This window comes from Salmo salar, chromosome 16 (assembly GCF_965601325.2).
Source record: "Salmo salar chromosome 16, fSalSal1, whole genome shotgun sequence".
NCBI lineage: Eukaryota > Metazoa > Chordata > Actinopteri > Salmoniformes > Salmonidae > Salmo > Salmo salar.
Window position 1 is genome coordinate 7,927,653 of NC_138306.1, and position 21,364 is coordinate 7,949,016.

At 43.8% G+C, this 21,364-nt stretch overlaps 1 protein-coding gene across 1 annotated transcript in view; it reads right to left on the bottom strand.

The window, feature by feature from the left end:
- LOC106573107 (copine-8) overlaps positions 1-21,364 on the bottom strand; it is a 102,496-nt gene that overhangs the window by 45,719 nt on the left and 35,413 nt on the right. Inside the window, exons 3-5 of the mRNA XM_082962494.1 lie at positions 15,797-15,843; positions 15,578-15,681; positions 1,911-1,950 (exon numbers count right to left, since the gene is read on the bottom strand). Of these exons, the coding sequence (XP_082818620.1) occupies positions 1,911-1,950; positions 15,578-15,681; positions 15,797-15,843 (191 nt within the window). The remainder of the gene's footprint in view (positions 1-1,910; positions 1,951-15,577; positions 15,682-15,796; positions 15,844-21,364) is intronic.

Consider the following 21,364-nt stretch of genomic DNA (forward strand, 5'->3'; position numbering starts at 1 on the left):
AGTTCTATCTTGTCGGAAAATGTTGTAGTTAGGAATGGAAATGTCAAGATTTTTGTTGGCCTTCCTAAGCCAGGATTCAGACACAGCTAAGACATCCGGGTTGGCAGAGTGTGCTAAAGCAGTGAATAAAACAAACTTAGGGAGGAGGCTTCTAATGTTAACATGCATGAAACCAAGGCTTTTATGGTTACAGAAGTCAACAAATGAGAGCGCCCAGGGAATGGGAGTGGAGCTAAGCGCTGCAGGGCCTGGGTTAACCTCTACATCACCAGAGGAACAGAGGAGTAGGTTAAGGGTACGGCTAAAGGTATAAGAACTGGTCGTCTAGTGCGTTCGGAACAGAGTGTCAAAGGAGCGGATTTCTGGGCACGGAAGAATAGATTCAAGACATAATGTACAGACAAGGCTATGGTAGGATGTGAATACAGTGGAGGTAAACCTAGGCATTGAGTGACGATGAGAGAGGTTTTGTCTCTAGAGGCGCCATTTAAGCCAGATGAGGTCACAGCATGTGTGGGGGTTGGAACAAAAGCACTAGCTAAGGCATATTGAGCAGGGCTGGAGGCTCTACAGTGAAATAAGACAATAATCACTAACCAAAACAGTAATGGACAAGGCATATTGACATTATGGAGAGGCATGCGTAGCCGAGTGATTATAGGGTCTAGTAAGTAGCTAGGCGAGCTGGAGACATGGTGATTCAGACAGCTAGCGGGCCGGGGCTAGCAGATGGGCCTTCAGGGGATGTCGCGACGGAGGAGCCTGTTGAAACCCCCTCGGACGTTTACGTCGGCAGACCAGTCGTGATGGATTGGCGGGGCTCCGTGTCGGCAGTAAAATGGTCCAGGCCAATTGGCAAAATAGGTATTGTAGCCCAAGAATTGGCTGATGGACCTCTTCAGCTAGCCGGGAGATATGAAATGCAGTGCCTTATAAAAGCCCTTACAACCATTTGGGCTCCCGAGTGGCGCAGCGGTCTAAGTGCAAGAGGCGTCACTACAGTCCCTGACTCAAATCCAGGCTGTATCACATCCGGCCGTGATTGGGAGTCCCATAGGGCACCACACAATTGGCCCAGCGTTGTCCAGGTATGGCCGGGGTAGGCCGTCGTTGTAATAATTTGTTTTTAACTGACTTGCCTAGTTAAATGAAGGTTGCATAAAAAAATGTAAATGACACAATGGCTCAAACAATGGGAAATACAGCATTTGATCTGGCTCAATTGGTAAGAGGTTGGCGCTATCAATGCCACGGTTGTAGGTTCGATTCCCACATAGATCCCATACACATAGAAAAAAGGTACAGAGTCCCTTTGGAGAGAAGTATCCCTTCGGCTTATATTATTATTTTGTTGTATCATACACAGTATACAGGTAACTGTCAAAATAAAACAAACACTTGAGTAAATTAGGGATACAAAAGTATATTGAAACCAGGTTCTTCCACAGAGGCGGGGTTACTGAGATAACTAACAAACCATCATGCTAAGGGTCATGTGTAAAAATGCCCAGTTGCCCATTATTTTGGTTACCTTGACTAGAAGAACAGATTTCAGTGACTTTGAAAGAGAGGTCTCAAAGGAACATAGGGGGTTGAAAGTGTGTGTGTACGCGCGCGCGTCTCAGTCACCAGATCTCAACTGAACACTTATGGGAGATTCTGGAGCAGTGCCTGAGACAGCGTTTTGCACCACCATCAACAAAACACTAAATTATGGAATTTCTGAGCTGGGGCTGGAGCTGAGGCTGAGGAGCTGGAGTTGAGGCTACACTGCTGGAGAGGTAACCTGGCTTCATGTCTGTAATATGGTTTGGGACTGGAAGGATGTCTAGAGAATATCTGTATTTCTACCATGAGATCATTACTAAACAGTGAGAGTGGTTACACACGAGATGGAAAAGGCAACTCACATGTTTAGAGAGGTTGTCGCTCTTCGAGTCGAGGTCGTACCTGGACAGAAACAGAAAATTACGTATAATCACTGTTTGCGGAAAATCATTGTACTATTTTACAAAAAGTCTCAGCAGTCATTGACAATGGTTATAAACACTCAGACGTAGCAAGAATGGAGGTTCTACATAAACTATTTAAAAAAACAAGTGCAACCTGTGTGCTGAAGCTTTTCAAAAAGAAAGATGCTGAGAGCAATTCTATTGCAGTACAGTATATCCCTTCCTTAATCCATTGCTCCGATGTCTCCACTGTGTGTGTGTTTAATGAGCGCGTGCATGCGCAGGTGTGTGTGCTTGTGTGTGTGTGTGTGTGTGTGTGTGCAGGTGTGATGGTATCTGTTTCTCTGTACAGACAGAGTGCCATGTAAGATAAAAAGAGATCCAACACCCAAGCAGCTGAGAGAAGGAGAGAGATGATCCAATACCATGTTGGTACAAATGTAATTCCATAAGACAAGGGAACATTGATACGCAACCGGCCCGCCGACGGCAGAATGCACAGGTGTGCGTAATGTTCTATTCGTCTTTGCCTCGGTCACTCACAAATATTCATAAATTATTCATTTAATGAGGAGAAAAAACACACCTACATGCATTTGGCTGCACATGCTCCATCTCACCCACACACAAACGCACCTTCTTTAAACTGCTTTGTTGGTTAGGGGCTCGTAAGTAAGCATTTCACAGTAAGGTCTACACATGTTGTATTCGGCGCATGTGACTAATAAAATTTGATTTGATTTGATGTGAGAGAGTTTGTCAGAGAGGATGCCCCCGGGCGGCTGAGCGTGTGTGGCAGGCTGCTTTCCTTGTTGGATAAATGTGTGTGTGTCACACACACTTCCTTATGAGGAAGGAATACGAGGAAGGCTTCACATCACTCTCTCACTTTAGTATCTTACCTAGTTATTTTCAGATGACCTCATTGCACTCTTTTGTCGCTTTGTCAACTATGTGCATGTTTTCTATACCTCTTTGCTCCTCTCCCTGTAGATTTTACAGACTCTCCCCACCCTGTGGCTGCAACCCTTCTAATTTAGTGTACACTGCGCACACAACCCATGTGGAATTCCTGGTCTCCAGCAGCGTTTGGAACTGCAAGTCTGCAATCAACAAGGCCGAGTTCAGTCGTGATGGAGACATGGATTACCCCAGAGAACATTGTTATTCCAGTTGTTCGCTCTTCATCTGACTACACATTTTCTCATAGTCTGTGCGCATCTAGTCGTCGTCGTGGTGGTGGCACAGGGCAACTCATTTCTCCTAAGTGTAGATTTTCTCTTTTTCCCCTTGCTCACCTGTCCATCTCCTCATTTGCATTCCATGCGGTCACTGTCAATTGACCACTCAAGCTTAAAAAATACGTTTGGATTTTGTTTATGAGGCCCTCTTTGTCTGCTTCCCCAGAGAAAGATGAACTCGTGAATACCATTTTTATGTCTATGTGTCCAGTCAGAGTTAGATTCGCGAGCCAATGCTAACTAGCGTTAGTGGAATTACTGGAAGTCTATGGGTAAAAATGGTATCCACAAATTCATCTCAGTCAAAGTATCCCTTTAACATTGTTGTCATTTACCATCCACCAGGTGCACTTGGAGAGTTCCTCAGTGTGTTTGACACTTTGATAAGCTAAGTTCCTGATGATGGCTCACAACTTATCGTTCTGGGCGACTTCAACCTCCCGACGTCTACTTTTGATTAATTTCTTTCCCCTTCTTACATCTTTCGATCTCACCATTTCCCAGTCCCCTCGCACTCCCGATGCAGGTAATGCGTTTGACCTCATCTTTACTAGATCCTGTCCGCCAACTAATATCACTGCAACCCCCATCCAGGTCTCTGATCACTACTTTGTTTATTTTCTCTCCATCTCTCCTCCACACCTACCCAGTCAGCCCCTGACCAGATGGTAATGCAACATTGCAATCTTCGTTCTTTCTATCCTATCATCTCTCCCTTCTGCTAAATCCTCCTGTCTCCTGACTGGCTCTTCGACCCTACTCTCCTCCCTTTTCACACCCTTTGACTCTCACTGTCCCCTTTTCTCCCGGCCAGCTTGGCCCTCCCAACTCAGTGGCAGACTGACTCACTTCATGCTAACAGAACAGGGCTGCGGGAAGCGGAGAGGAAATGGAGGAAAAACGACATTCCCGGAGGTAAACTACATCCATCCACTCCCTCCTCTCTACCTTCTCTTCCTCTGTATCTGCTGCTAAAGCAGCTTTTCTATCACTCAAAATGTCAAGCCTCTGCCTCTAACACAGGGAAACTCTTTTCCACCTTCTCCTCCTTCCCTAATCCTCCCCCACCTCCCTCTCCCTGGACAACTTTGTCAACCACTTTGGAAAGAATGTCGACGACATCCGCTCCTTATTCACTCAGCCTATTGAGTCCACTGCCCTCACTCACACAGAGGTACCCTACGCCTTGACCTCTTTCTCCCCTCTCTCTCCAGATGAAATCCTGTGACTAGTGAGGATATACATAGCTGCTCTTCCTCCTAGAGATGGCCTGCCAGCTCCAAGACTTCTCCATCACGGTGAACAACTCCACATTTTCCCCCTTCCAGAGTACAAATAAACTTGGCGTGACCCTGGACAACATACTCGGCAAACATAAAAGCAGTGACTCACTCCTGCAGGTTCATGCTCTACAACATCCATAGAGTACAATTTTTCCCTCACACAGGAAGAGGTGCTGGTCCTAATCCAGGGACTTGTAATCTCCCGTCTGGACTACTGCATCTCTATGTTGGCTGGGCGGGCCTCCCACTTGTACCATCAAACACCTGCAACTTATCCAGAATGTTGTAGCCCGCCTGGTGTTCAACCTTCCCTAGTTCTCCCATGTCACGCTGCTTCTATGCACTCTCCACTGGCTTCCAGTCGAAGCTCGCATCTACTAGAAGACCATGGTGCTTGGCTACAAAGCAGCAAGAGGAACTGGCTCTCTCTACCTTCAGGCAATGCTCAAACCTTACATTCCTACCCTAGCACTGCCACCTCTGTCTCTTAACCATCCCACCCCTACAAGAGGTATAAGACATCTCATTCAGTCTTATTCCCCCGGCAAATAAAATGTCTATGATACAGTTGAAGTCGGAAGTTAACCTGTTGGGTCTAGGGGGCAGCATTTGCACGTCTGGATAAAAAAAATGTACCCGATTTAATCTGGTTACTAATCCTACCCAGTAACTAGAATATGCATATACTTATTATATATGGATAGAAAACACTCTAAAGTTTCCAAAACTGTTTGAATGGTGTCTGTGAGTATAACAGAACTCATTTGGCAGGCAAAACCCTGAGACATTTTCTGACAGGAAGTGGATACCTGATGTGTTGTATTGACTTTAAACCTATCCCATTGAAAAACACAGGGGTTTAGGAATATTTTGGCACTTCCTATTGCTTCCACTAGATGTCACCAGCCTTTACAAAGTGTTTTGAGTCTTCTGGAGGGAGATCTGACCGAACAAGAGCCATGGAACGGTGATGTCCCATTAGACACCTGGCGCGCTACTTCATGTTGGGTACCCTCGTTCCAATACGTTATAAAAGGCTATGCATTCGTCCACCTTGAATATTATTCATGTTCTGGTTAAAAAAGGCCCTAATGATTTATGCTATACAACGTTTGACATGTTTGAACGAACGGAAATATATTTTTTCCCCTCGTTCATGACGAGAAGTCCGGCTGGCTTACATCATGTGCTAACGAGACGGAGATTTTTGGACATAAATGATGAGCTTTTTTGAACAAAACTACATTCGTTATGGACCTGTGATACCTGGAAGTGACATCTGATGAAGAGAATCAAAGGTAATGGATTATTTACATAGTATTTTCGATTTTAGATCTCCCCAACATGACGTCTAGTCTGTATCGCAACGCGTATTTTTCTGGGCACAGTGCTCAGATTATTGCAAAGTGTGATTTCCCAGTAAGGTTATTTTTAAATCTGGCAAGTTGATTGCGTTCAAAAGATGTAAATCTATAATTCTTTAAATGACAATATAATATTTTACCAATGTTTTCTAATTTTAATTATTTAATTTGTGACGCTGACTTGACTGCCGGTTATTGGAGGGAAACGATTTCCTCAACATCAATGCCATAGTAAAACGCTGTTTTTGTATATAAATATGAACTTGATAGAACTAAAAATGCATGCATTGTCTAACATAATGTCCTAGGAGTGTCATCTGATGGAGATTGTAAAAGGTTAGTGTATCATTTTAGCTGGTTTTATGGTTTTGGTGACCCTGTCTTTGACTTGACAAAACATTACACACAACTCTTGTAAATGTACTGTCCTAACATACTCTAAATTTATGCTTTCGCCGTAAAACCTTTTTGAAATCGTAAAACGTGGTTAGATTAAGGAGATGTTTATCTTTCAAATGGTGTAACATAGTTGTATTTTTGAAAAATTTGAATTTTGACATTTATTTGGATTCAAATTTGCCGCTCTTGAAATGCACCTGCTGTTGATGGAGTGCACCACAGGTGGCACGCTAGCGTCCCACCTAGCCCCAAGAGGTTAACATACACTTAGGTTGGTATCATTGAAACTCGTTTTTCAACCATTCCACAAATGTCTTGTTAACAAACTATAGTTTTGGCAAGTCGGTTAGGACATCTACTTTGTGCATGACACAAGTAATCATTCCAACAATTGTTTACAGACAGATTATTTCACTCATAACTCATTGTATCACAATTCCAGTGGGTCAGAAGTTTACATACACTAAGTTGACTGTGCCTTTAAACAGCTTGGAAAATTCCAGAAAATTATGTCATGGCTTTAGAAGCTTCTGATAGGCTAATTGACATAATTTTAGTCAATTGGAGGTGTACCTGTGGATGTATTTCAAGGCTTACCTTCAAACTCAGTGCCTCTTTGCTTGACATCATGGGAAAATCAAAAGACATCAGCCAAGACCTCAGAAAAAGAAATAGCAGACCTCCACAAATCTGGTTCATCCTTGGGAGCAATTTCCAAATGCCTGAAGGTACTAGGTTCATCTGTACAAACAATTGTACGCAAGTATAAACACCATGGGACTACGTAGCCGTCATACCACTCAGGAAGGAGACGCATTCTGTCTCCTAGAGATTAATGTACTTTGGTGCGAAAAGTGCAAATCATTCCCGGAACAACAGCAAAGGACCTTGTTAAGATGCTATAGGAAACAGGTACAAAAGTATCTATATCCACAGTAAAAACGAGTCCTATATCGACATAACCTGAATGGCCGCTCAGCAAGGAAGAAGCCACTGCTATCAAACCGCCATAAAAAAGCCAGACTACGGTTTGAACTGCACATGGGGACAAAGAATGTACTTTTTGGAGAAATGTTCTCTGGTCTGATGAAACAAAAATAGAACTGTTTGGCCATAATGACCATCGTTATTTTGGAGGAAAAAGGGGGAAGCTTGTAAGCCGAAGAACACCATCCCAACCGTGAAGCACGGGGGTGGCAGCATCATGTTGTGGGGGTGCTTTGCTAAAGGAGGGACTGGTGCACTTCACAAAATTGATGGCATCATGAGGGAGGAAAATGATGTGGATATATTGAAGCAACATGTCAAGACATCAGTCAGGAAGTTAAAGCTTGGTCGCAAATGGGTCTTCCAAATGGACAATGACCCCAAGTATACTTCCAAATTTGTGGCAAAATGGCTTAAGGACAACAAAGTTAAGGTATTGGAGTGGCCATCACAAAGCCCTGACTTCAAGCCCATAGAAAATTTGTGGGCAGAACTGAAAAACCATGTGCGAGCAAGGAGGCCTACAAACCTATCTCAGTTGAGTGTATGTAAACTTCTGACCCACTGGGAATGTGATGAAAGAAATTAAAGCCGAAATAAATCATTCTCTCTACCATTATTCTGACATTTCACATTCTTAAAATAAAGTGGTCATCCTAACTTACCTAAGACAGGGAATTTTTACGAGGATTAAATGTCAGGAATTGAAAAACGGAGTTTAACCTCTATGGGCTAGGCGGGACGAATTCGTCCCACCTACGTAACAGCCACTTGAAGCCTGTGGCGCGATTTTCAAAACCTTAAAAATCCTATTACTTCAATTTCTCAAACATATGACTATTTTACAGCTATTTAAAGACAAGACTCTCGTTAATCTAACCACACTGTCCGATTTCAAAAAGGCTTTACAACGAAAACAAAACATTAGATTATGTCAGCAGAGTACCAAGCCAGAAATAATCAGACACCCATTTTTCAAGCTAGCATATAATGTCACAAAAACCCAGAAGACAGCTAAATGCAACACTAACCTTTGATGATCTTCATCAGATGACAACCCTAGGACATTATGTTATACAATACATGCATGTTTTGTTCAATCAAGTTCATATTTATATCAAAAACCAGCTTTTTACATTAGCATGTGACGTTCAGAACTAGCATACCCCCCGCAAACTTCCGGGGAATTCGCTAACATTTTACTAAATTACTCACGATAAACGTTCACAAAAAGCATAACAATTATTTTAAGAATTATAGATACAGACCTCCTCTATGCACTCGATATGTCCGATTTTAAAATAGCTTTTTGGTGAAAGCACATTTTGCAATATTCTAAGTACATAGCCCAGGCATCACGGGCTAGCTATTTAGACACCCGGCAAGTTTAGCACTCACCATAATCATATTTACTATAATAAAAGTTTGATTACCTTTAGTTGTCTTCGTCAGAATGCACTCCCAGGACTGCTACTTCAATAACAAAAGTTGATTTGGTCCAAAATAATCCATCGTTATATCCGAATAGCGGCGTTTTGTTCGTGCGTTCCAGAAACTATCCGAAATGGTAAAGAAGGGTCGCGCGCATGGCGCAATTCGTGACAAAAAAATTCTAAATATTCCATTACCGTACTTCGAAGCATGTCAACCGCTGTTTAAAATCAATTTTTATGCCATTTTTCTCGTAGAAAAGCGATAATATTCCGACCGGGAATCTCCTTTTCGGCAAACAGAGGAAAAAATCACAAAGACGGGGGCGGCCAGGTCACGCGCCTAAGCCCAGAGTCCCTTGATCGGCCACTTGAGAAAGGCGATAATGTGTTTCAGCCTGGGGGCTGGGATGACGACATTCAGGTTTTTCCCGGGCTCTGAGCGCCTATGGACGACGTAGGAAGTGTCACGTTAGAGCAGAGATCCTTAGTAAAAGATAGAGATGGCAAAGAAGTTCCAGAAATGGTCAGACAGGCCACTTCCTGTAAAGGAATCTCTCAGGTTTTGACCTGCCATTTGAGTTCTGTTATACTCACAGACACCATTCAAACAGTTTTAGAAACTTTAGGGTGTTTTCTATCTATATGTAATAAGTATATGCATATTCTAGTTACTGGGTAGGAGTGGTAACCAGATTAAATCGGGTACGTTTTTTATCCAGCCGTGTCAATACTGCCCCCTAGCCCTATTTGGCTAAGGTGTATGTAAACTTCCGACTTCAACTGTATGTGGTTGTCTCACCTAGCTATATTAATATGAATACACTAACTGTAATGCTCTCTGGATAAGAGCGCCTGCTAAATTACTCAAATGTAAAATGTCAGTGTGGCAGAGCCTCGGCCGCTGGCTCTTTGCTAAGAGCCGTTGGAAGGCCATCAGTGTAGATGGTAATACAGCCTGATGCTCACCCACTCACAACAGAGCAAAGCTACAAACACACACGCCATCTTCTTTTCCTTATCACTCCCTCTGTAACCCAAACACACGCATACCCTCACGCTCTCTCTGTCTCTCAAACTTACTCATAGTTTCACTGACCAAACACCCAGGCAGGCATTCACACACACGCGGCAGAAAATGAACATGTACCTCTGTTTACCGCATAGCTCTTAAACAAACAGCATCATATTCACGTCTCATAACTGTTATTTTTTAAAGTCTGTCTAAAATCTTATTTTGCCCCATGAACGTATTATGTTCCAAAACATCCCATAATGGTGAATTTATACCGAAATGTAGAAAAAAGTTATATAAAAACCTGTTTCACGACTCTGACGAGCCCGAGGCGGAGGATATACGGCTCCCTCGGGAACAAGCCCTGACCCCATTGATCTGCGTGAAGAGGAGGCAGAGAACTAGAGGCCGGAGGGCGGGCTGCCTTCTGAGGAGTAGGAGACGATCGAATAAACCTCCACTCGCCTCAATTCTGCTCGCAAACATGCAATCTTTGGACAATAAAATGGACGAGTTATTGGAAAGATGAAACTACCAAAGGGACATTAACCTGTTAGGGCTAGGGGGCAGCATTGACACGGCTGGATAAAAAACATACCCGATTTAATCTGGTTACCACTCCTACTCAGTAACTAGAATATGCATATACTTATTACATATGGATAGAAAACACCCTAAATTTTCTAAAACTGTTTGAATGGTGTCTGTGAGTATAACAGAACTCAAATGGCAGGTCAAAACCTGAGAGATTCCTTTACAGGAAGTGGCCTGTCTGACCATTTCTGGAACTTCTTTGCCATCTCTATCATTTACTAAGGATCTCTGCTCTAACGTGACACTTCCCACGTCTTCCATAGGCTCTCATAGCCCGGGAAAAAAGAGAATGTCGTCATTCCAGCCCCAGGCTGAAACACATTATCGCCTTTCTCAAGTGGCCCATCAAGAGACACTAGCTTATGCGCGTGACCCCGACCGCCCCCGCCTTTGGGATTTTTTCCTCTGTTTGCCGAAAAGGAGATTCCCTGTCGGAATATTATCGCTTTTCTACGAGAAAAATGACGTAAAAATTGATTTTAAACAGCGGTTGACATGCTTCGACGTACGGCAATGGAATACTTTGAATTTTATTGTCAGGAATTGCGCCAAGCGCGCGACACTTCTTTACTATTTCGGATAGTGTCTGGAACGCACGAACAAAACGCCGCTATTCGGATATAACGATGGATTATTTTGGACCAAACCAACATTTGTTATTGAAGTAGACGTCCTGGGTGTGCATTCTGACGAAGACAACAAAAGGTAATGACATTTTTATAATAGTAAATATGATTATGGTGAGTGCTAAACTTGCCGGGTGTCTAAATAGCGAGCCCGTGATGCCTGGGCTATGTACTTAGAATATTGCAAAATGTGCTTTCACCAAAAAGCTATTTTAAAATCGGACATATCGAGTGCATAGAGGAGGTCTGTATCTATAATTCGTAAAATAATTGTTATGCTTTTTGTGAACGTTTATCGTGAGTAATTTAGTAAAATGTTAGCGAATTCCCCGTAAGTTTGCGGGGGGTATGCTAGTTCTGAACGTCACATGCTAATGTAAAAAGCTGGTTTTTGATATAAATATGAACTTGATTGAACAAAACATGCATGTATTGTATAACATAATGTCCTAGGGTTGTCATCTGATGAAGATCATCAAAGGTGAGTGCTGCATTTAGCTGTCTTCTGGGTTTTGGTGACATTATATGCTGGCTTGAAAAATGGGTGTCTGATTATTTCTGGCTTGGTACTCTGCTGACATAATCTAATGTTTTGCTTTCGTTGTAAAGCCTTTTTGAAATCGGACAGTGTGGTTAGATTAACGAGAGTCTTATCTTTAAATGGCTGTAAAATAGTCATATGTTTGAGAAATTGAAGTAATAGGATTTTGAAGATTTTGAAAATCGCGCCACAGGCTGGCAGTGGATGTTACGTAGGTGGGACGAATTCGTCCCGCCGGTCCCATAGAGGTTAAAAACTGTAACATTTTATGCTTCACGGAGTCGTGGCTGAACGACGGCAATATCAACATACAGCTGGTGTCTGGTAAGACAAGGGGCGGTGGTCTATGTATTTTTGTAAACAACAGCTGGTGCACGATATCTAAGGAAGTCTCGAGCTATTGCTCACCTGAGGTAGACTTTCTCATGAAAAGCTGCAGACCACATTACCTCCCGAGAGAGCTTTCATCTGTACTGAATGAGCTGTATTCCGCCATAAGCAAACAAGAAAACGCTCACCCAGAGGCGACGCCCCTAGTAGCCGGGGACTTTAATGCAGGGAAACTTAAATCAGTTTTACCTAATTTCTATCAACATGTTAAATGTGCAACCAGAGGGAAAATAACTCTGGACCACCTATACTCCACACACAGAGATGCATACAAAGCTCTCCCTCACCCTCCATTTGACAAATCTGAACAAAATGCTATCCTCCTGATTCCTGCTTACAAGCAAAAATTAAAGCAGGAAGCACCAGTGACTAAATCAATAAAAAAAGTGGTCAGATGAAGCAGATGCTATGCTACAGGACTGTTTTGCTAGTACAGACTGGAATATGTGTCATAGTCCGTGTATGTAGGTGGCAGGGAAGTCAGGCGCAGGAGAAAACAGTGGTTTAAAAATGGAATATTTATTTCCAAAACCAACGTAGAAAAGAATCCGGGTAAAACAATAACCCGTCGCACACCGATATAGAAACAACACGTACATAACAAACAAACAGTCACCGACAGAGAAATGAGGGGAATCAGAGGGTTAAATACACAACATATAATTACTGGGATATGAAACAGGTGTGTAAAGAGACCAGACAAAACCAATGGAAAATGAAAAACTGATCAATGGTGGCTAGAAGGCCGGTGACGTCGACCGCCGAACACCACCCGAACAAGGAGGGGCATCAACTTCAGTAGAAGTCGTGACAATATGTTCCGGGATTCCTCCAAGGGCATTGAGGAGTACACCACATCTGTCAATGGCTTCATAAATAAGTACATCAATGACGTCGTCCCAACAGTGACCGTACGTACATACCCCAACCAGAAACCATGGATTACAGGCAGCATCCGCACTGAGCTAAAGGCTAGAGCTGCCGCTTTCAAGGAGTAGGACTCTAACCTGGAAGCTTATAAGAAATTCCGCTATGCCCTCCGACGAACCATCAAACAGGCAAAGTGTCAATACAGGACTAAGACCGAGTCGTACTACACCGGTTCTGATGCTCGTCGGATGTTGCAGGGCCTGCAAACCATTACAGACTACAAAGGTAAGCACAGCCGAGAGCTGCCCAGTGACATGGGCCTACCAGATGAGCTAAACTACTTCTATGCTTGCTTCGAGGCAAATAACACTGAAACATGCATGAAAGCACCAGCTGTACCGGAAGACTGTGTGATCACGCTCTCCACAGCCGATGTGAGTAAGACCTTTAGACAGGTCAACATTCACAAGGCCGCAGGGCCAGACGGATTACCAGGACGTACACTGCGAGCATGCACTGACCAACAAGCAAGTGTCTTCACTGACATTTTCAACCTCTCCCTGTCCGAATCTGTAATACCAACATGTTTCAAGCAGACCACCTTAGCGTTCATGGGCACAGGCAGGCACTAAGGTAACCTGCCTAAATTATTACCGACCCGTAGCACTCACGTCTGCAGCCATGACGTGCTCTGAAAGGCTGGTCATGGCTCACATCAACACCATCATCCCAGAAACCCTAGACGCACCCTAATTTGCATACGCCCCAACAGATCCACGGATGATGCAGTCTCTATTGCACTCCACACTGCCCTTTCCCACCTGGACAAAAGGAACACCTATGTGAGAATGCTATTCATGTCACGTCCTGGCCAGTATAAGGGTTAATTGTCATTTTAGTTTGGTCAGGACGTGGCAGAGGGTATTTGTTTTATGTGGTTCAGGGTGGTGTGTTAGTTAGGAGGGCGTTTGATTTATTATTTCCGGGTTTTGGTTTATGATCTATGTTTATGTAATTCTATGTTGAGTCTAGTGTGTCTGTTTCTATGTTTGGGTTCATTGGGGTTGGGACTCTCAATTAAAGGCAGGTGTTGTCTCTTTGCCTTTGATTGAGAGTCCCATATATGAGGGTGTGTTTGTGTTTGTCTGTTGTGGGAGATTGTTTTTGCACTGCGTATGTATAGCCTGCAAAACTGTCATTCGTCGTGCTTATTGTTTTCTTGTTTTCTCGTGTTCAACGTTCTTTAATAAATTAAGAAAATGAACACCAACTCTACTGCGTATTGGTCCACATTTTCAGACGACGATTTCGCTATATCGTCCTCCGACGAAGAAATTCCTGACAATTCATTGACTACAGCTCAGCGTTCAACACCATAGTGCCCTCAAAGCTCATCAATAAGCTAAGGACCCTGGGACTAAACACCTCCCTCTACAACTGGATCCTGGACTTCCTGACGGGCCGCCCCCAGGTGGTAAGGGTAGGTAACAACACACCCTCCGCACTAATCTTCAACACAGGGGCCCCTCAGGGGTGCGTGCTTAGCCCCCTCCTGTACTCCCTATTCCCTCATGACTGCACGGCCGGGCACGACTCCAATACCATCATTCAATTTGTCAACAATTTGACAACAACGAGTCAGCCTATAGGGAGGAGGTCAGAGACCTGGCCGTGTGGTGCCAGGACAACAACCTCTCCCTCAACGTCATCAAGACAAAGGAGATGATTGTGAACTACAGGAAAAAGAGGACCAAGCACACCCCTATTCTCATCGACAGGGCTGCAGTGGAGCAGGTTGAGAGCTTCAAGTTCCTTGGTGTCCACATCACCAAAAAACTAACATGGTCCAAGCACACCAAGACTGTCGTGAAGCGGGCACGACAAAACCTATTCCCCCTCAGGAGACTGAAAAGATTTGGCATGGCTCCTCAGATCCTCAAAAGGTTCTACAGCTGCACCATCAAGAGCATCCTGACTGGTTGCATCACTGCCTGGTATGGCAACTGCTCGGCCTCCGACCGCAAGACACTACAGAGGGTAGTGCGAACGGCCCAGTACATCACTGGGGCCAAGCTTCCTGCCATCCAGGACCTCTATACCAGGCGGTGTCAGAGGAAGGCCCTAAAAATTGTCTCCAGCCACCCTAGTCATAGACTGTTCTCTCTGCTACCACACGGCAAGCGGTACCGGCGCGCCAAGTCTAGGTTCAAGAGGCTTCTAAACAGCTTCTACCCCCAAGCCATAAGACTCCTAAACATCTAGTCAAATGGCTACCCAGACTATTCACATTGCCCCCCCTCCCCTCTCCACACCACTGCCACTCTCTGTTGCCACTCTCTGTTGATGCTTTGCCTGTTTGATAGTCACTTTAATTAACTCCACCTACATGTACATACTACCTCAACTAACCGGTGCCCCCGCACATTAACTCTGTACCGGCACCCCCCTGTATATATTGTTATTTTTTACTGCTCCTCTTTAATTACTTGTTACTTTTATCTCTTATTCTTAACTGTATTTTTTGAAACTGCACTGTTGGTTAGGGGTTTGTAAGTAAACATTTCACTGTAAGGTCTACACCTGTTTTATTCGGCGTATGTGACTAATAAAATGTAATTTGTTTTTTTATTTAAAAGGTGAACATTGACATCTCCCTTCTCACACATGATACATATTTTATTCTTAACTCAACTTGAACTTATCAGCACCACTCTCTCTCACCCAAACATGCTCCCACACACACACACACACACACACACACACACACACACACACACACACACACACACACACACACACACACACACACACACACACACACACACACACACACACACACACACACACACACACACACACACACGTTAAGAACGGTCTTAACTCACAGGTCAAATCGTAGATTCTGTCTCTCTTCAAAGAAATAGTCCAGGATGAATTTTCGGACAAAGTCTGGATTCAGGGTGTTGTTTATCATCTCTGTCCGACTAAACTATGAAGAAAGAGGGAGGGAGGAAGACACTGGTTTGTATTGATTTTAAATGAATTAGGCAATACTCTGACTTCCAAGGGATTCTTGGACCTTCTCCCCCCTCACCTCAACTCACCTCTCTCCATTCCCTGTTGGCGATTCCTTGTGTATACAGCACACAAACTGTCAAGAGGAAAGAAAACAGAAAGAAAAGTAAAACAACAGTTAAAATCCAGAGGAAACAAGGCATGAGAAAACCCAGAAGATACAAATGTTCTCTCCTAGGCTAAGACATAATCCCTGATTAAATGTCAGTGTAACTCTGCCTTTCAGGCAACGAGGAAGATATTTCTCAGAGAAAATAACAAAGGCACATTTGAAAGTGCTAGAATGCTAAGGCAGTGTTTCCCAATCCTAGTCCTGGGGACCCAAAGGGGTGCACATTTTAGTTTTTGCTCTCGCACTAACAAAGTAACACACTTATAATCAAGCTTTTCATTAGAATTAATTAGTTTTAGTTTCAGGGCAAAAACTAAAATATGACTATCCTCCCGGATTTGGTCTTATGTAGCAAAATTTGAAATGTTGTTTTTTACATTGGATAAAACCAGAGACACAGAGCTACAAAATGGTATATCATACACTGCATTTTTTAGAAACAATGGGAAAGTAATTCTGCTTTTAAAGTTGATAAACATGTAAACTCACTTTGAGAGAATAGCCTCTGAATGTTTTGGTATCTAGTGAAGAGCTCTTCTTTGTCTACACCCATTAAGCATAGTTCACACCCTCTTAAGCTTTAGCCGCACCCATATCGTTTCGCTCGCGGAGCGTTCACTTAACACTCTGGCCGATGATTTATTTACCTCTGCATAAGATGAAAACAGCTTAACCAGCTCTGCTGGCAACAACCTCATTACACTTTTTTGCCAACTTTTACTGACACCGGCCATATTCAATGGGTGTTGTACACTTTAGCTTAAGACATGTTAGGTAAACAACATATAAGATCACACACGTCATGTAACGTTAGCTAACGAGCCAGCCAACTAACGTTAGCTAGGTAAACAACAATGAACATAGTGCCAAATCATGTCGTTACTAACATGCATGAATCTGCTCGGAGCTAACCAACATGGTTCAATGTTAGCTAGCTAACATTAGGCTCTAACTAGCAAAGCAAATGGCTCTGGGATACAAATAAAAACGTCATACACGTAACATTAGCTAGGGAGCCAGCCAGCTAATGTTAGCTAGCTAGTTAACAGTACACTTTAGCTTGAAATGAAACCACTTTGTCAAAATTAGAAACGTGTAATATCTGAAAATGTAGCTAGCTAGACTATCTTACCCATATACATCATCATGCATGATGGATGCGTCTCCCTATCACGGATGCTATGCCACGGTTTCCCTTAGTTTGAAGATGTAATCCGGAGACAGGTGTTTTCTCCATCTCCTTAGCTGTCATACTCTAATTCCACTGATTTAAAAACTCGTTCCTCCAGAAAGTGGAGAGCAACACGTATGCACCTCCACTACACTATAAAATATTTTTTAAAGTCGCGTTCGACAGGATTACCAACACAGACTGACCAGCTCAAATAGACAGAAGTCTCTATATGGCAGACCAATCCGAACTCCTCTCGGCATGTCCAGCCCACTCATTATCTCAGCCAATCATGGCTAGTGGGAAGGTTGCTGACTTTTTCTGTTGCTTAACCAACAAGGCTCGTAATTTAACAAAATGTATTCGTATTTACAGATGGCATACAAGTTTGTTATTAAGGCACATGAACGTTCACATGTTCCAGAAGGCCTTTCTGCCAAAAAACACATTTTGATACAAATAAAAAATACGACATACGCCTAGTTTCCTTAAACGGGTCACAACTGTGCACCCCTTTGGGTCCCCAGGAAAGGGAGATCCACCCTTAACAGCCTTCTTTTTTTGTTACTGTGACTGACTGCACCTTTAGTAGAGTGATGAAATTGACTGTTGGACCTACCAAACGCTTTAGGATATATTCAATCTCTCCCTATTCCAGTCTGCTGTCCCCAAATGCTTCAAGATGTCCACCATTGTTCCTGTACCCAAGAAAGCAAAGGTAACTGAACTAAATGACTATCGCCCCGTAGCACTCACTTCTGTCATCACGAAGTGCTTTGAGAGGCTAGTTAAAGATCATATCACCTCTACCTTACCTAACACCCTAGACCCACTTAAATTTGCTTGCCTCCCCAATAGATCAACAGACGATGGAATTGCCATCGCATTGCACACTGCCCTATCCCATCTGGACAAGAGGAATACCTATGTAAGAATGCTGTTAATTGACTATAGCTCAGCATTTGTATTTAATATGGATCCCCATTAGCTGCTGCCAAAGCAGCACTTCCTGGGGTCAAGCAAAATTAAGGCAGTTTATACAATTGAAAAAACATGACAATACATTCACAACACACTGTGTGCCCTCAGGCCCCTACTCCACCACTACCACATATCTACAGTACTAAATCCATCTGTATGTATAGTGCGTATGTTATAGTGTGTGTGTTTGTATGCATGTGCATTCAACACCATAGTACCCTCCAAGCTCATCATTAAGCTCGGGGCCCTGGGTCTGTACCCCGCCCTGTGCAACTGGGTCCTGGACTTCTTGGCGGGCCGCCCCCAGGTGGTGAAGGAAACAACACCTCCACTTTGCTGATCCTCAACACAGGGGCCCCAAAAGGGTGCGTGCTCAGCCCACTACTGTACTCCCGGTTCACCTATGACAGCGTGGCCACGCACACCTCCAACTCAATCATCAAGTTTGCAGACACAACAGTAGTACGCTTGATTACCAACAATGTCAAGACAGCCTACAGAGAGGTGAGGGCCCTGGGAGTGTGGTGCCAGGAAAATAACCTCTCACTCAATGTCTGCAAAATAAAGGAGCTGATCGTGGACTTCAGGAAAAATCAGAGGGAGCACGATCCTATCCACATCGACGGGACAGCAGTGGAGAAGGTGGAAAGCTTCAAGTTCCTCGGCGTACACATCACTGACGATTTAAAATGGTCCACCCACACAGACAGTGTGGTGAAGAAGGTGCAGCAGCGCCTCTTCAACCTCATGACGCTGAAGAAATTTGTCTTGGCACCTAAAACCCTCACAAACTTTTACAGATGCACAACTGAGAGCATCCTGTCGGGCTGTATCATTGACTGGTATGGTAACTGCACCGCCCGCAACCGCAGGGCTCTCCAGAGGGTGGTGGGTCCGCCCGACACTTCACCGGGGGCAAACTACCTGCCCTCCAGCACACCTACAGCACCGGATGTCACAGGAAGGCCAAAAATATCATCAAGAACAACAAATGCCCGAGACAATGCCTGTTCACCCCACTATCATCCAGAAGGCGAGGTCATTACAGGTGCATCAAAGCTGGGACCGAGAGACTGAAAAACAGCTTTTATCTCAAGGCCATCAGACTGTTAAATAGCCATCACTAGGCGGCTTCTACCCGGTTACGTAACCCTGCACCTTAGAGGCTGCTGCCCCATATACATAGACTTGAAATCACTAGCCACTTCAATAATGTTTACATATTTTTGCTTTATTCATCTCATATGTATATACTGTATTCTATTCTACTATATTTTAGTCTATGCCACTCCGACATTGCTCATCCTAATATTTATACATTCCCTAATTCCATTCTTTTACTTTTAGGTTGTGTGTATTGCTGTGAATTGTTAGATATTACTGAACTGTTGGAGCTAGAAACACAAGCACTTCGTTACACCCGCAATAACATCTGATAAACATGTGTATGTGACAAATAAAATGAGATTTGACTTGATACCACCCAAATATATGGAACAAAATAACTAGAACATATCTAGTTTAAAATCAAACACATACACACACACAAACTGAGCCAATTCATTCCACTGGGAGCAGTGTAACATTTTTAACAACCCAGTTAATCAGAATCAGAGGGGTCAGAGCCCCCATTCCACCCCATTCCACCTCTGAAAAAGCTTCAATAGCCTCTGTCCATAGAATTAAGATGAGTGATTCTATACTGAACAAAAATATAAACGCAACATTCTCTCAAATTCTGTGCACAAATTTGTTTACATCCCTGTTAGTGAGCATTTCTCCTTTGCCAAGATAATCCATCCACCTGACAGGTGTGGCATATCAAGAAGCTGATTAAACAGCATGATCATTACACAGGTGCACCTCGTGCTGGGGACAATAAAAGGCCACTAAAATGTACAGTTGTCACAATGCCACAGATGTGTCAAGTTGAGGGAGCATGCACTTGGCATGATGACTGCAGGAATGTCCACAGGGCTGTTGCTAGAGAATTGAAAGTTCATTTCCCCACCATAAGCCACATCCAACGTTGTTTCAGAGAATTTGCCAGTACGTCTAACTGGCCTCACAACCGCCGACCACGCGTAACCACACCAGCTCAGGACCTGCACATTTGGCTTCTTCACCTGTAGGATCGTCTGAGACCCGCCACCTGTACAGCTGAACTGAGGAGTATTTCTGTCTGTAATAAAGCCCTTTTGTGGGGGCAAACTCATTCTGATTGGCTGGGCCTAGCTCCCCAGTGGGTGGGCCTGGCTCCCAAGTGGGTGGGCCTATGACCTCACGGGCCCACCCATGGCTGCACCCCTGCCCAGTCATGTGAAATCCATAGATTAGGGCCTAATTCATTTATTTCAATTGACTGATTTCCTTATATGAACTGTAGCGCAGTAAAATCGTTGAAATTGTTGCATTTATATTTTTGCTCAGTATATTTCTTTGCTTCTACCTTCCCTCACTAGCTCTGTATGTATGCTAGTGAACAGAGCTCTGGAGATAATGTAGTAGCATCACATGCTTGCTATAGCAGAGGTCATGGCTCTTGGCCCACCTCAGTGTCAGGGCTCGCATGTTTCAGTGGGTTAGGCCAACATTGTTGAAGAGAGCTGGCTGTTGTGTACGTGGTGTAACGTAATGTCATGTTATGCTGTTGTGTGAGGTTGAGCTCAGCTGTCTGACTGCACAGAAACCCTGTCAGCTGCTAACGAAAGCTGGGACTGCATATGGTCTCCATGCATTAGGTTGGAACATGCACCATCACGTGAAAATACACACACACACACACAAAAACACACAAGTTGTGTTGTCAAGTCTTATAGGCTAGCCTACCCTAATGTGTGTAAGGCTCCCTGTGGCCAGTATGTGTGTGTGTGTGTGTGTGTGTGTGTGTGTGTGTGTGTGTGTGTGTGTGTGTGTGTGTGTGTGTGTGTGTGTGTGTGTGTGTGTGTGTGTGTGTGTGTGTGTGTGTGTGTGTTTGTGTCTTTGGCCCCCTGGCCTGCAGTACAGTGCTGAGGAGGTCTAATGCTGTGTGACTGAGGCCAGTACCGTCAGCACTGCAGAGACAGCACAAGTGCCTCCTTGGATAAACATACTACAGAACCCAGCCAGCATGCCCCTGGGATCAGATGGCCTTCCTCCCTCCTAGTGCTGAGTCTGACCACATCTCCTACAGTGGCCCAAACGTTCTCAATTTAAAGATGTACTAATATGTACACACTACACAGACGGATCCTTATCTCCATGACGGATATGGCTGTTAGGGTTGCAAAAATCCAGAAAGTACCAAAATGCCATGATTTTTCAGAAATCTTGATGGGATTTGGAGAATTTCTG